Source organism: Chlamydotis macqueenii, chromosome Z, assembly GCF_036417535.1.
Source record: "Chlamydotis macqueenii isolate bChlMac1 chromosome Z, bChlMac1.mat, whole genome shotgun sequence".
NCBI lineage: Eukaryota > Metazoa > Chordata > Aves > Otidiformes > Otididae > Chlamydotis > Chlamydotis macqueenii.
In genome coordinates this window covers 9,514,312-9,526,995 of record NC_141593.1, presented here as the reverse complement: position 1 = coordinate 9,526,995, position 12,684 = coordinate 9,514,312, and the positions used below count along the sequence as shown (strand labels likewise).

Here is a 12,684-nt window from a genome sequence, read left to right as displayed (position 1 = left end):
ATGCCCCAGTAAAATATTTATTATCTGCTAGCAGGAGGTATTGCATTTATTTTAACTTGGTCACTCTTCCGCAGTGAGAGAGAATAAACATGCCTCTTGCAAACTGTTCAGTGACAATGTAATCTGTTCCAGGCAATGATTTCACACCCACCATTCAGAGGTTCAGACACAGCTGTACTCAGACAATACAGCTTCAAGGGTATGCAACAGTAAAATGAACGAGTCATTTTGTGTCTAGGAAAAGAAAAATAGCAAAGTCCTGTCTGAATCCAGCAACTTCTAGGGCTCACAGTCATTGAAGAGTGGGGTGCTTCCTGAAAAAAAAAAGGTGTGGAATAGCAGCCTCCAACCGAGCCCACGGCTCTCCCCCTTTCAAATGGAAACTCTGTCCTGTGGTCAAAAGTTTATTCTCATAAACACTGTCCGCTATTGCAACCCGGTCAAGCTGATGCTCAGCTTCAGCCTTTACAAAAAAGATTCTAAGAAGCCTGTGTTTTCTAACGAGGGTCTAGAACATGTCTAAATGGGGAAATAATGTCTTGTTCTAATTGCACTGCATAGTGCAAAAATATATTTCCTCTAATATTAATGGGCTCTTTCCTCATGAACTGAGAGTTACGCAGACTTGTTATGAAAGCTTCTACGTTCAAACAAGTTTTGTGAAAAAATTACGGGTAGATGGAGAAGAGAAACCCGTATCAGCTGCTGTCCCTGGAAAGTCTGCAGCCACCTGGCTCTCACGTACCAACTGATACAGACAACCTAGAAACAACTGGAGGTAGGACACGTGCTGCCTTCTGTCCAGCCAGAGTTAAGGGCAAGGGAAGAGATCTGAGGGCACACTGGAGAAATGTACAGGAGAAAGTAAGGAAGCTACCTATAAGCCTGCTCATCATAGCTATAGGAAAGGGATCTGGGATTATTGCAGAGGGGAATTGGATGCAAGGCATGGGAAGAATGCTTCCTTGCTCACAGAACAACATTTCTGCATTACAGCAATGCCTGGCATCCTCAGATCAAGCTTTTTTTTTTGTGTCAAAAACCATATATACAGAGGTTTTGCATCATCTGCAAAACTTTGAACTAAGCAGAAAGACCTTTCTATTTTCATAGGGTTTTGAACTCCAATGAAACATACAAAAATCTCTCTATACCAATACATTTCCTAAAGCTAAAGGTGCAAATATACAAATAAATAATTCTCAAAAAGAAACATGACCTGCAATCACTTGCTGAGACAACATGAATACGCGCCAAGAACTGGTCATTAACCTAAGCAGATGCCTCTAGTGACACAGGCTAGTAGTGACCTAAACAGTACTTATAAAGCAAACGTGAAGTGTTTTCAACATTGTCTTTTCTAAAATATGGTTCTAAATCTGGACTTCCAAATTGGGTCAAGCCTACCACATTTTTTTTTCTGAAAATATACAGAAAAGGAACAAAGTCATATTTAAGGACAGGTACTTAAGTTAATACACTTTTCCATCCATCATTGCAAATAAGCACAGAAAAAAAAAAACTATTTGAAATAGGGTACTGCAGTCTTAAAGATTTTAAATCTTGTTTAAGCTGGTTTTAGTAAACTTTACTGAGTCTGTAGAAAGACTTGTATCACTCAGCTGTACATAGCTCACCTCAATTCATGCCACAGATTACAATAACAATGCTATAATTATAATGACTGATGCACACAGATTTCTGGCTCTATATCCAGCCTTTGAAAAAACACTGGAATTGTGGTCATATAAAAGACACTGGGCACTTAATGAACATCAGCTACGAACAAGTCTGTCCAACAAATCAAACAGAAAAGGAGGAGCAATTGCTAACCCACACATTAGTTACCGACCTGACCTCTCTTTACGCACAGATCTTGAGCCCACTGACATGTTTAAGTGTTCTGAACAACAAATTTTTCATATGTTTACAACAAGGTAGGCTTTCAATAACTACAAGCACACCTTTCTACCATTATAACAAATTAACTTCACTCCAGGAGACAAACACCCCTCCTCAAACCTTTAAATTTGTCACTCTTTTGATTATCCTAACAATCTCTTCTAATAAAGCTTGATATGTAATGGGTATTTTTGGCCTGCATATGTTGATTTAAATTTTCATTTGATTATGGGGTAGAAAATTTCATCAATCTTAAGAGTTGAAAGCTGAAGATCCATAAATGCAAAAAACGAAGATGAACATGTAAAAGATCAGTGCTGCAAACACTTCTAAATTACTCTCTCCTCATCGAGCATAAGGTGAGCTTTGACATCTACTAATGAAACGACACATTGATTCCAGTACTGAATGCTCTCCTGCCATCAATCTAGACACTGTGCTTACTTCTTTCATCTCCTCCTGCTATTCCAAAGCAATTAAAACAACCACCTAGACACAGGCAAGATAGAAAGTGGCATCAACTCTAATGCCCAACAGCATATTTATCTGCTGAATCACAGACATGGCAATAAAATCTAAACAGTGGCACCGTTAAAACTGTGACATTTATCTCGTCGCACTATCTATCTTTAAACACAGTATTTGTTGAAGCTCCTAAAATTAGAAAGGAACACACTGCAAATACCATGGTAACTACTTGGCATGGTAAATCAAGGTCCTTAAGGCTCCCACACAGACTTACTGCTATTGTGACTAGAGCTACCCAAACAGCACCTAAGCATACTTACTACTTACCAAGCAGTAATGTTACCTTGGATTAAACTCAGAATAAAGCCAAGGGCTTACTTGCTCAAAATAGCACCAAGATTTTCCTGAAGTTAATGAGTAGCTCAAAACTACTTTAAAAATAATTTTGTTTGTATTGCACATTGTAAAGACAAAGCTGGGCTGATATAATCCTGATTTTAAAATACAAACAAATTTCAGTCTGCAGAGAGCACTCCCCAGAAGCAGTTGAGGCAAAAACAGGAAAGAAGAGCGGGAGAGGGGGAGGGGGGGAAGGGGGAGAGGGGGAGGGGGGGAGAGGGGGAAGGGAGGGGGGGGAGGGGGGGGCGGGTACTGAATAACACATTCTTCCACTTTCTGAAAGTAGTTGATATCTAAAGAATTGTGTCTCCAGCCTTTGTTTTCAATTCAGACATGGAAACATTGCTCACCTTGAAAGCAAGTAATTCGTCGAGTTATTGTACACTGATTTTCCAGAACTGAAATGGCAGATTCGTTGTGTCATAGACGAGCGACAAGCAACTACCTACCTTTAACTTTTGTTGGTCAAACACCAATAGCAAGTTACAGCAACACGCCACAGGAAGTTTACTTAGTCTTCTATAAAAACTTCACTCTTTTATATTACAAAGAATTTTGAAAGTATGTCTATTAACCAGGAACAAAAGTCACTGAGTTAAAGATTTTCCTTTCTCTTTAGCTTTCTCTAGAAACATCAATATAAGGTGTTCACAGAGCACACAGTTTATATATACACAAGTAAGACAGATGAGATGAACAGGTGTGCACTATGTAGGATGTTAAAGACATCAACTCTCCAGATGCACACACACAACACTGAGCAGAAATAAAACCATCATACGTTACAGCTGATGTGGGAATGCATATTGACAGAGAAGAAGCACAGATCATACAAACAGATCAGGCAAAATGGGGCCAAGAGTCCTTGCAAGATCACTTACAAGTAAAACTTCTCTTCCCATACAGGGTTCAGATTCCCAAAAATTGTTTTTGTCCTCTTCTTTGTTTTACCCACTTGAACGGTTACGTACGGATCACTGGAACCAGTTTTGTCTTTGGCCTGCAGACCCTGAGCACACACCACTGGAAGGAAAAGAGAAGGGTTACCATCGCAATGCAATAAGACAATGTGTCCACCCATCATGTTAAGCAGCAGCTCAGCACGGCCAGAGAAACAGGATTATCATTCATGAGAGCTCTTCTGATGAGCCTCAGCTTGTGGTGCACTAAAGTACCTGGGGTAGGAGTATCTCCACTTGCTACTTGTGCACGGAGCAGAAAAAGACACCTTCCTCTGCATTTTCTCTAGCTGCGCACCAAGTTTCACTTACCTCACTTACCTATGTGAGGACAAGAGAACCCATGCCTCCCTTACTCACCTGTGATTGTGATCTTTGCTGACCATTTTGAGGTGCCATCAAGCACACTCTGCTTCACTGTCTTCATCTGCTGAGCATGTGTCAATTTGCTCTCACAGAACACATCTCTGATCAAATCAAAGATCTCTGGCTTGTTCCGCTCCCGGATTTTCATGCGATCCTTCATGGCCATGATGAAATTCTGGGTTCGGTCTTCAGCTCCATGTTTTGAGCTCTTCTCTGCTGCTCCTGTGCACCAGAAAGTACACAATGCTCATCAGAAACAGATGAACAAAAAGTCACATTTCACTGAATCTACATAGCAGGATCAAAGCCATGAGTTTGATGGCTCCACATGATGGCTCTTGCTATTCACTTTTACAGCCAGATGCACTCCCCCTCCCTGCCACAGATTTCAACATACACAAAAGAATCTGGACCACCCAGAGCTGGAGGGGATAATGGAAGGAGTGTGTCCAGATTCCTCTGTAACCTGGGATGAGGTTGCTCTCCTGACAACAGGCTTGAGTTTAACATCCTTGCAGCGGAAGGAAGACCCAGAAATAAGGCTCTTACTTTAATAGCATGCCCCCTCCTCTCATCATTTTGCTTTGAATAAATAAATCCCTGCTTGGGCAAGTGCTAAGAAGAGGACACAGAATCTCCATTACAAACAGTATCTATAAGCTTGTCTCAAAGCTGCACCTCAGCACCACCAAAGAGCAGAAATTCTGATGGGCCAACAGGGTCAGCCTTTCCTACTAATGTGCACCACTTGACTCCACATTCAGCACAGAGTCACTGCACAATCTATGTCCTATTCTCCCTGGAACCATCCTGTCCGGATCAGGCATCAAGCTGGCAGCGTAGAATCATAGAATGGTTTGAGTTGGAAGGGACCTTTAAAGGCCATCCAGTCCAACCCCCCTGCAAGAAGCAGGGACATCTCCAACCACATCAGGTTGCTGAGAGCCCCGTCCAACCTGGCCTTGAATGTTTCCAAGGATGGGGTATCCACCACCTCTCTGGGCAACCTGTGCCAGTGTTCCACCGCTCTCACTGTAAAAAAAAATTCTTCCTGATGTCTAAGCTGAGTCTACCTCCTCCTATTTTAAAAGCATTACCCTTATCCTTTCACAACAGGCCCTGCTGAAGAGTTTCTCCCCAAAGAAAGTGGTATCCAAAGTGCCTCTTTGGATTGCACTCTGTTTTATCAGTTTGTAATGAGATAACTCAGATGATCCATTCTTAGAATCACATAAGCATAGTAACTATAACAAATATTTATAAGGCAGAAAATTCAATACTTGGGCCATCACAAGCATGGTGCACTAGTACAGTATCTAGCAGCTGGAAACACAAGAGTCAAGCATAGGGTCTGTACTACACAGGTATTTAACTGTATCTGGAAAAAGAGAGCCCCGCAGACTTCTTACAAAATATAAAAGCTCATATAATTATGAGATAGGAATGCTTTATGAAAAACTACTCCTTATTACATTTTGACATTCATGTTTGTTGTCAAAGTTCAGCCACTGACTGTTGTGTCAGATGTGAGGTATGTGTTAATGAAAGCACTGACATGAGCTAACAGGGCAGACAAACTCAGCTGTGTAATGAAAAGCAGGCACCCAAGATTGCACTGTCTCTCCACATGCAGTCTCCAGCAATTTCAAGTTATATCTTAAATCAGATTAAATTACATCAGTATAAAAGTCCTGTGAACACATTCAATCATAACATTTCTTTTAGTTTAATATGCCTCTTCTCGTTTTTCTTCTCTAGCATAGTTTAATTAAAGTAAGCTTTTTCCTAGAAAAATGATCTTCATCCAGGTGCTCACTAAATGTTAAATCACCTTAAAAATATGTATTAAAGCAGGTGCAAGTGAGTCCAAAAGGAACTATCAATCACAAAGATACATAAAGATATATTTTCTTCTGGAAGATGTAGGCAAATACGATTACCTGGAGCATATTAATATAGGACATTACAGTTTTGCATATGAAACAGTTTCAGCAGGTAGCGACCAAATATGAATAAAGTTCTAAGAATACACATACATCAAGGACCCCCAGCAGTACAACATAACAGGCAACCTTATTAGCAGTCTCAACAGGGCGCCCAGTGACTAACGCTGCCTGAAGACATCAATTTCTAGGGCCTTCGATCTAACATCTTTCACCGTCACTAAATTCACTCATAAAGAAACAAAACTCAATTATAACTTCCATGATCCAAACCAAAAAGAATAAAAACCCAGTTTGGAACAGACTGTGACCGCTGAAGTTTCAGAAGTTCATTAAGGACACTGCATACCAAGGCATGCTATTAGAGACCTAGGTATAAAACAAGCCATAACTTTGCATTACCTGATAATTGTTTTTTCATTTTACTTGCTGGAGGCTTGATATCCAGTATTTCATTTAGCACAGTACAATGTATCTGCCCCAGTTTCCCATTGTTGGCATAAGATGAAATGAAATCAAAATACTGGAATTAATTACGCAGTCCTTGCTGTCTCTACTCACCGGTGATGAAGAACTAGCACCACCCAAAGTGGTATCTTGTATCACCCAGCAATCATCCAGCTGTAGACCAAACATTTATTAAAGGAATATGAAATCAAAATGATACCAGGGGCTATACTTTGAACTTCAGGTAAGAAGTGCTAGTCAGTTTTAACAGAACTATGTCTTCTGGGGATGAAGGTGGAGTCTATGCAGTCTATGCAGAAAATTCTTGGGAAATTGGGGAAGGCCAAACTGAACAATTTACCTTTCCTAGCTGGAATTCTGAAATCTGTAGGGATCCAAAGAAACCAACCCCGTTATGACCTTTCTGACTTCAAGGAAATTAAGATGTAATGCATGAGCGGAGTGCGCTATTTCAGAACTATTTTCTAAATAAATTACTAGCCAAGCAGCTTGCAAATACAAAAGTTTCGCTGTTCATCACTGAAACGGGACAAGAGCTATCACAGTTCTGGGGTGGCATGGTCTGTATCATTGCCTTAACACAAGCACCCCAGGAGCACCAAATGATGCTTTAGAAGGCAAACTTGGACAAATGGAAGAATTCTTGTTAAAAACATGTTTAACATCCCCACCACCTCCAGAGACCTTGCATAATTCATTTATCGCTCTGCAAGTCTAGCACCAGTCTGGGGCATCCTGGGTTGCAGGATGCGCAAGTCATGTCACACAGACAGAGCCTGTACAGAGCCTTCTCTTTAGTTATCTGTAAGGCTCCGCTCTGCCTCCTGACTTTCAGAGGAAATCCCCCGTCTCCATCCATGCTGCTCCCCGACACTGCCCAGATAATTTACCCAGGTAAGAAGGCTCCATTATGCCTCCCCTGGGAAAGGCATCTCTCTCCCTGCAAGAGGTTGCACCTGAACTGTAGTGCAAAAGCCAGAGCCAGACAGACATGTTATTTACCAATGCTGATTAATAAAGAACAGACAAACCCCGTGTCTCAACAACACCCTTTCTTCATTTTAACACCTGTTTGTTTATGCAACACCACCAGAGTTCCCAGAACAACCACCGGGGGAACTAAATACCTACAATGTAAATGATATAAACCCAAAGCATGTTACTATACTGGATGGCAGAAGGTGCTTTTCCTGCTGTTGAACTCGGATCATATTTACTCAGTTGCAAAAAGAAGGGTTTGACTAGTGGATCAGTTTCTCAAGTAGTCCTGTAAACAGCAGTAGAAATGCATGGGAATGTACAAGTACTGGGCACAGTATCATAAAAACGCTACTGGGCTTTTCTTCTGTCTTCCTCTCTAGGATTGAATTATGAGTAAATTTATGACTGGAAACAGAAAGCAAACATGTCTATGTTGGAAATTGTATTGATATAGCTATTAGTAAACCACCAATGCTGTTACCTTATGCTTTAACAGGAAAAAGTCAAGAAAGTAACACTGGCAGGATAGAAGACAGCTGTTCAGTAGGCGGATAATACTTAGAAATTACGTATTCCCGAAACTTAAAATAGATATTCAAGTTTCAAATAAAGGTATCCTTCCTCCTTCTGTGCAAATATTTTCCTACATAGGATTCTGGGAGCAAACAAGTGTTCTTCACCATGGTGACTAATCACCCTTCAAACCAGAAGCCACAATGATTATCACAAGAGTGACTTGATCAGTCTCACTAACAGTCCATGGAATCTGGACTGCAGTCTCTAAATTCAGACTGCAACACACAGAAGCTTCTCATCCAAAAAGCAACAAACATACCTGACCTCCAGTCCTGAGTTAAAAAGCACTGAACAACTCTAGAGGTCGACCAAGACCACAGGAGCCAAAACAGTACCAAAAGTAAGGTATTCAGTAATGCAGCCTTGATAGCTCGTGTGAAGTTCTCCAAGGTTTGTTGCTCCAGCACACCATCAAGAAGCACTAATAAACACAGCTAATCACACTCACAACACAGATTTCATTTGAATAGTGGTTTGAAGCTTGGGATCTCAAGTCCTCATTTTCAAGAGGACAAGGCTCTGTTAGGCCAGGGCAATTTATTTTCTCAGGTTGAATTGTAATCTACCGAGGACTAGATTAGCACCACTACAAACAAAACCAAGACACACTTGCAGAAGCAGATTACTATGGCTTTTCAAACGCTAGCCCACAAATGTACAAGCCTTGCTAGCATAAGGGCCTTCCTCTCTCTCTCTCTCTGGGGAACCTGTTCCAGTGTTCTGTAACTCGCATCGTAAAAATTTTTTTCCTAATATCTAATCTAGAACTACCACCCTCTATTTTAAAACCATTACTCCTTGTCCTACCTCAACAGGCCCTACTGAACAGTCTCTCCCCATCTTTCTTGTAGGCCCCCTTGAGGTACTGGAAGACCGCTATCAGGTCTCCCTGGAGCCTCCTCTTCTCCAGGCTGAACAGCCCCAACTTTCTCAGCCTGTCCTCATAAGAGAGGTGCTCCAGCCCTTTTATCATCTTTGTGGCCCTCCTCTGGACCCTCTCCAACTGGTCCATGTCCTTCCCTTCCATTCTCTTCATAATTCTGCTTACTTCTCCACAGCCATTCCTTGGTATTCTACACATTTATCCTCAGCTTTACTCTTCCTTTGATATTAACATTGTCCAAGGCTCTGTATTTTAGTTAGTACTACACCAGTGCTCAGGGCAAGAGACAAAAGCTCTCTTTTTCCAAAAGCTTTACATGCTATGGGGATTTTAAAGAACATCCCTCCGCTCATTTTCAGTTGAGTAAGAAAGGAATTGTACCCATGCAGCAGAGATTTCACGTACTTCTAGCAGAAGGCTAAAAAGAGAGCACCTTCACTTGAGCAAGTATTTTGCAAGCTCATGACAAAAGGTAAGTGTGCGATCATCAGAATACAATCTTCTAAGTACCTAGAATAGAGAAATATCCTCAGAGAAACAACTTGGTGCCAATCGAGCCAGTACACACACCACAGCTGATTCCAGTGTCCTGCACTTCAGACATTGCCGATTCATGGAAGAGCCCTGCTGCACCAGTCTGTAAAGGGATTTTGATTCAAACTGCAACAAAGCATTTCTGAATTTGAGTATTATGTCACTGCAGTCCCACACACTTCTTGACTGTATCAGATACTCAGTTTCTTAAAAATATATAAAGGGTAAGAAAAACACCCTCAGAAGAAATAACCAAGCTTAATTCTAACAAACTTGGGGGAAGAGTTCTTTTTATCTCCCCCAGAAAGGCACTGAAGGATAGAAGACAGATAAACAGCAAATTCTGATGCTAAGGAATAAAACCCCAGGTGTCTGCCCAAAATTTCAAGCCATAGACAAGGGAATTGTATTATGACCAGCCTGAAAACTCATTTTACTCCAATGTAACACTTTCTGGAAGACTTACACAGATTGAAGTGAAGATATATCCTGAGGCATCAAGGCATAATCAATAAAATTGTATTTCTTACCAGTCTGAAAATTCATTTCACTCCAATGTAATATTTTCCAGAAGCCTTAAATACACCTAAGTGAAGATATGTGTTTGGTTGTTTTTTTTTTTACCAACAGCAACAATAAATCTTCTGGTAGGAAGAAATCCCTTCTGAGTTCAGTATACAAGAAAAGTTCAGCCTTTAGTTTCTCAGATCTTTAAACTGTTGCCTGTCCCCTAGAAACCCTGTTTCTCATTCCTCAAGCACAGCCTATGTTCTTCAAACATATATAAAAATTAATTTAATTTTTCTATTATCTTCTGGCTTGGTGGGTTCCAGACAGAAGGATTTTAGTATGAACATGCCAAAGCAAAGAACAGTTGCCTGAAAAAGATTTCTAGTAATGATAACATTTGTTTTCCCTACCCAGCAGCACATCCACATATTGGCCCCACCGTCGTCTTAATCTCCCAGCACTACCTTTCCTCTGGCTTCTCTGTCTTTTAATTACACAATTGCCATCTTCAGTTTCTTTTACGTCTCTACCCTAGATAATGATACACACCACACTCATACTGGGTTCATCCACCAAACCCCATCTCACAGTCTCTGTATCTTCCCTGTTCTGATGCTGGGCAGCTTTCAAATAACTCAGTAAGCAAAGTTTTCATTTGTTTGAGTTTCAGTTTTCTACATGCTTCACAAGTCTTGAGCCCAGTGTACTCTCAGTTGTTTCCTCTCTGTTTTTTTAACTCTGCATGCTGAAGTATCTTGTGTTTACATTTTGAAAGGAAATGTGCAAAGCAAACATCTGCAATCCCATGAATAAAATAACAAGTTCTTAACTAATGCTTTGTCATATATGAAAAGTAGAGTCATTTCCAGTTGTTACTTCTATTCCGTAGAGAAGCACAGACTATTGCCATCATCACATCCCACAGACCATTGCATAAGCTTATTAAATTCCAACCACAGATTAGAAAACCAGCCCTCATGGGTATTCTTCAGAGGTTGTTCCAGAGACTTCCTGTTTTCATCATTGAAATTGTCTTCTACTTCCAGTTTTCATCTTCTTACAGCAAATTTATACCATTTTTTTCTTTTATAAAAACTAAGCTTAAACAGACCATCTTCCTCCCTCCCTGCTCCCTCTTCCCCAACATAGTTTAGGCACAAGCAGGTTCAGACACGGATTAAACCAATTCACAGAGTTGTCACTGCCAGCTGTCAAACTGGCATCTACTGCTCAGAAAGGCTATAAGCCATGGAGAGCTGTAAGCTGTAAGAGTAAGCCAGATGTGTTACGCCTCTGCCTTGGGCTCCACAACATCCCCTTAGAAACATTCAATTGGGCCAAACCTAGTATGACTATTTTTACTTCTTTGAAACAGCGTTGTTCTTGTCCTTCTCCTGTCCCACACTGCCAGGCCTCTCTTTTGAAAGATTAAGAAACTCGTACCATCCTCTCTCGAGACATTCTCATATTTTCCCCATTACCATTGAACTCTCTCCAGTACCCATCCCAGTCTGAAGTCTCCCTTCTTGCACACAGATCATCACAGCTGTCCTCTGCAGGAATATACTTCCTCCCAGTCATTAGCTATTTCTTAAATTTAGTTTTTCTTCTGTTGTTTTCAACTTCATGACCTCTGCTCTGCACAACAGCTTTGCACCTGTTTCCTTACTGCTGCTAATGCAAACCTAATTTTCCTGTTTCCCATAGCATTTTCCCCATATTGAGCTATCACATCTCTATTGCAACATTATCACGCTGTATGTATCTGAATCAAGCCTGGATGCGCATACCGTAAGTTTCTCATCTCAAATACTGAAAATCATCAGTTAAAATAGAGATCTAGTGAACTCCAGAAACAAAAGTTACCTTCAGTCTAACTGACCCTCTACATCAGGTTGTATCAGAAAACTGAGTTAACTACATTCTCCTGAACCACATTAACTACATTCTCCTGAACCAAATGCAACACAGTAGCTCCTTCCATAGTCACAAAAAGGTTGCAACAAAGCCAAGGTGTCAATGATACAATTGCTCGAGCGGTATAAACTGTAAAAATCACCTTGCAACCCTCAAAGACAAATCTAGAAACACTAAACAACTGAGGAGGAACAGAGATGTTTCACCAGTATCAGCTGCATCTGACAAATAAGCCATTGCAAATAGCCCCAGTCCTAACTATGAGTGGTTTAAAACTCTGCACACCACAAAAATGTAAGTATAAACAGTGTCCATTTAGGGTGTTAAGATAAGCCAAAAGAAAAAACAAGTGACCTGTAATTCACTGGTATCCCTTGCTGGATGATCCAGCCTGGCTTTCCCAAATAACAAGAGCCTGAGGCAGATACAAGATTTGACTCTTTATATTCCTATAATCGCTGACATGGATTTGCAGTAAGTCTGTTTATACTTCACAAACTTCTCTGATTCCTTAGAGTTAGTCCATCAAGCTGCAACACCAAGAAAATCAAGACTGAACAGAAACAGCCCCACCTTCCTACTCAAGATTTAACACATATGGCAGAAATTTCTATTCCATCTAGACTAAGATATTTCGCTCTCAAGCAGGAACATAAATTTGAGACCAAATTAAGAAACTGTTTTACAAGCAAATAAAAATAACTAGACCACGCCAGATGCCTAAATTAATATATTTCTCTCTCTCTTTTTTTTCCTTTACTCAAATTCCTTTTACATT

The 12,684-nt window shown here is 40.6% G+C and overlaps 1 protein-coding gene across 5 annotated transcripts in view; it reads right to left on the bottom strand.

Annotated features, from left to right (window-relative positions):
- The window catches only part of UNC13B (unc-13 homolog B), a 191,792-nt gene that overhangs the window by 67,149 nt on the left and 111,959 nt on the right, over nt 1–12,684 (bottom strand). For all 5 annotated transcript variants that reach the window (XM_086770217.1, XM_086770216.1, XM_086770214.1 and 2 more), the window contains 2 exons: nt 4,089–4,316; nt 3,651–3,792 (listed from right to left, as the gene is read on the bottom strand). In XM_086770217.1, the coding sequence (XP_086626343.1) occupies nt 3,651–3,792; nt 4,089–4,316 (370 nt within the window). The remainder of the gene's footprint in view (nt 1–3,650; nt 3,793–4,088; nt 4,317–12,684) is intronic.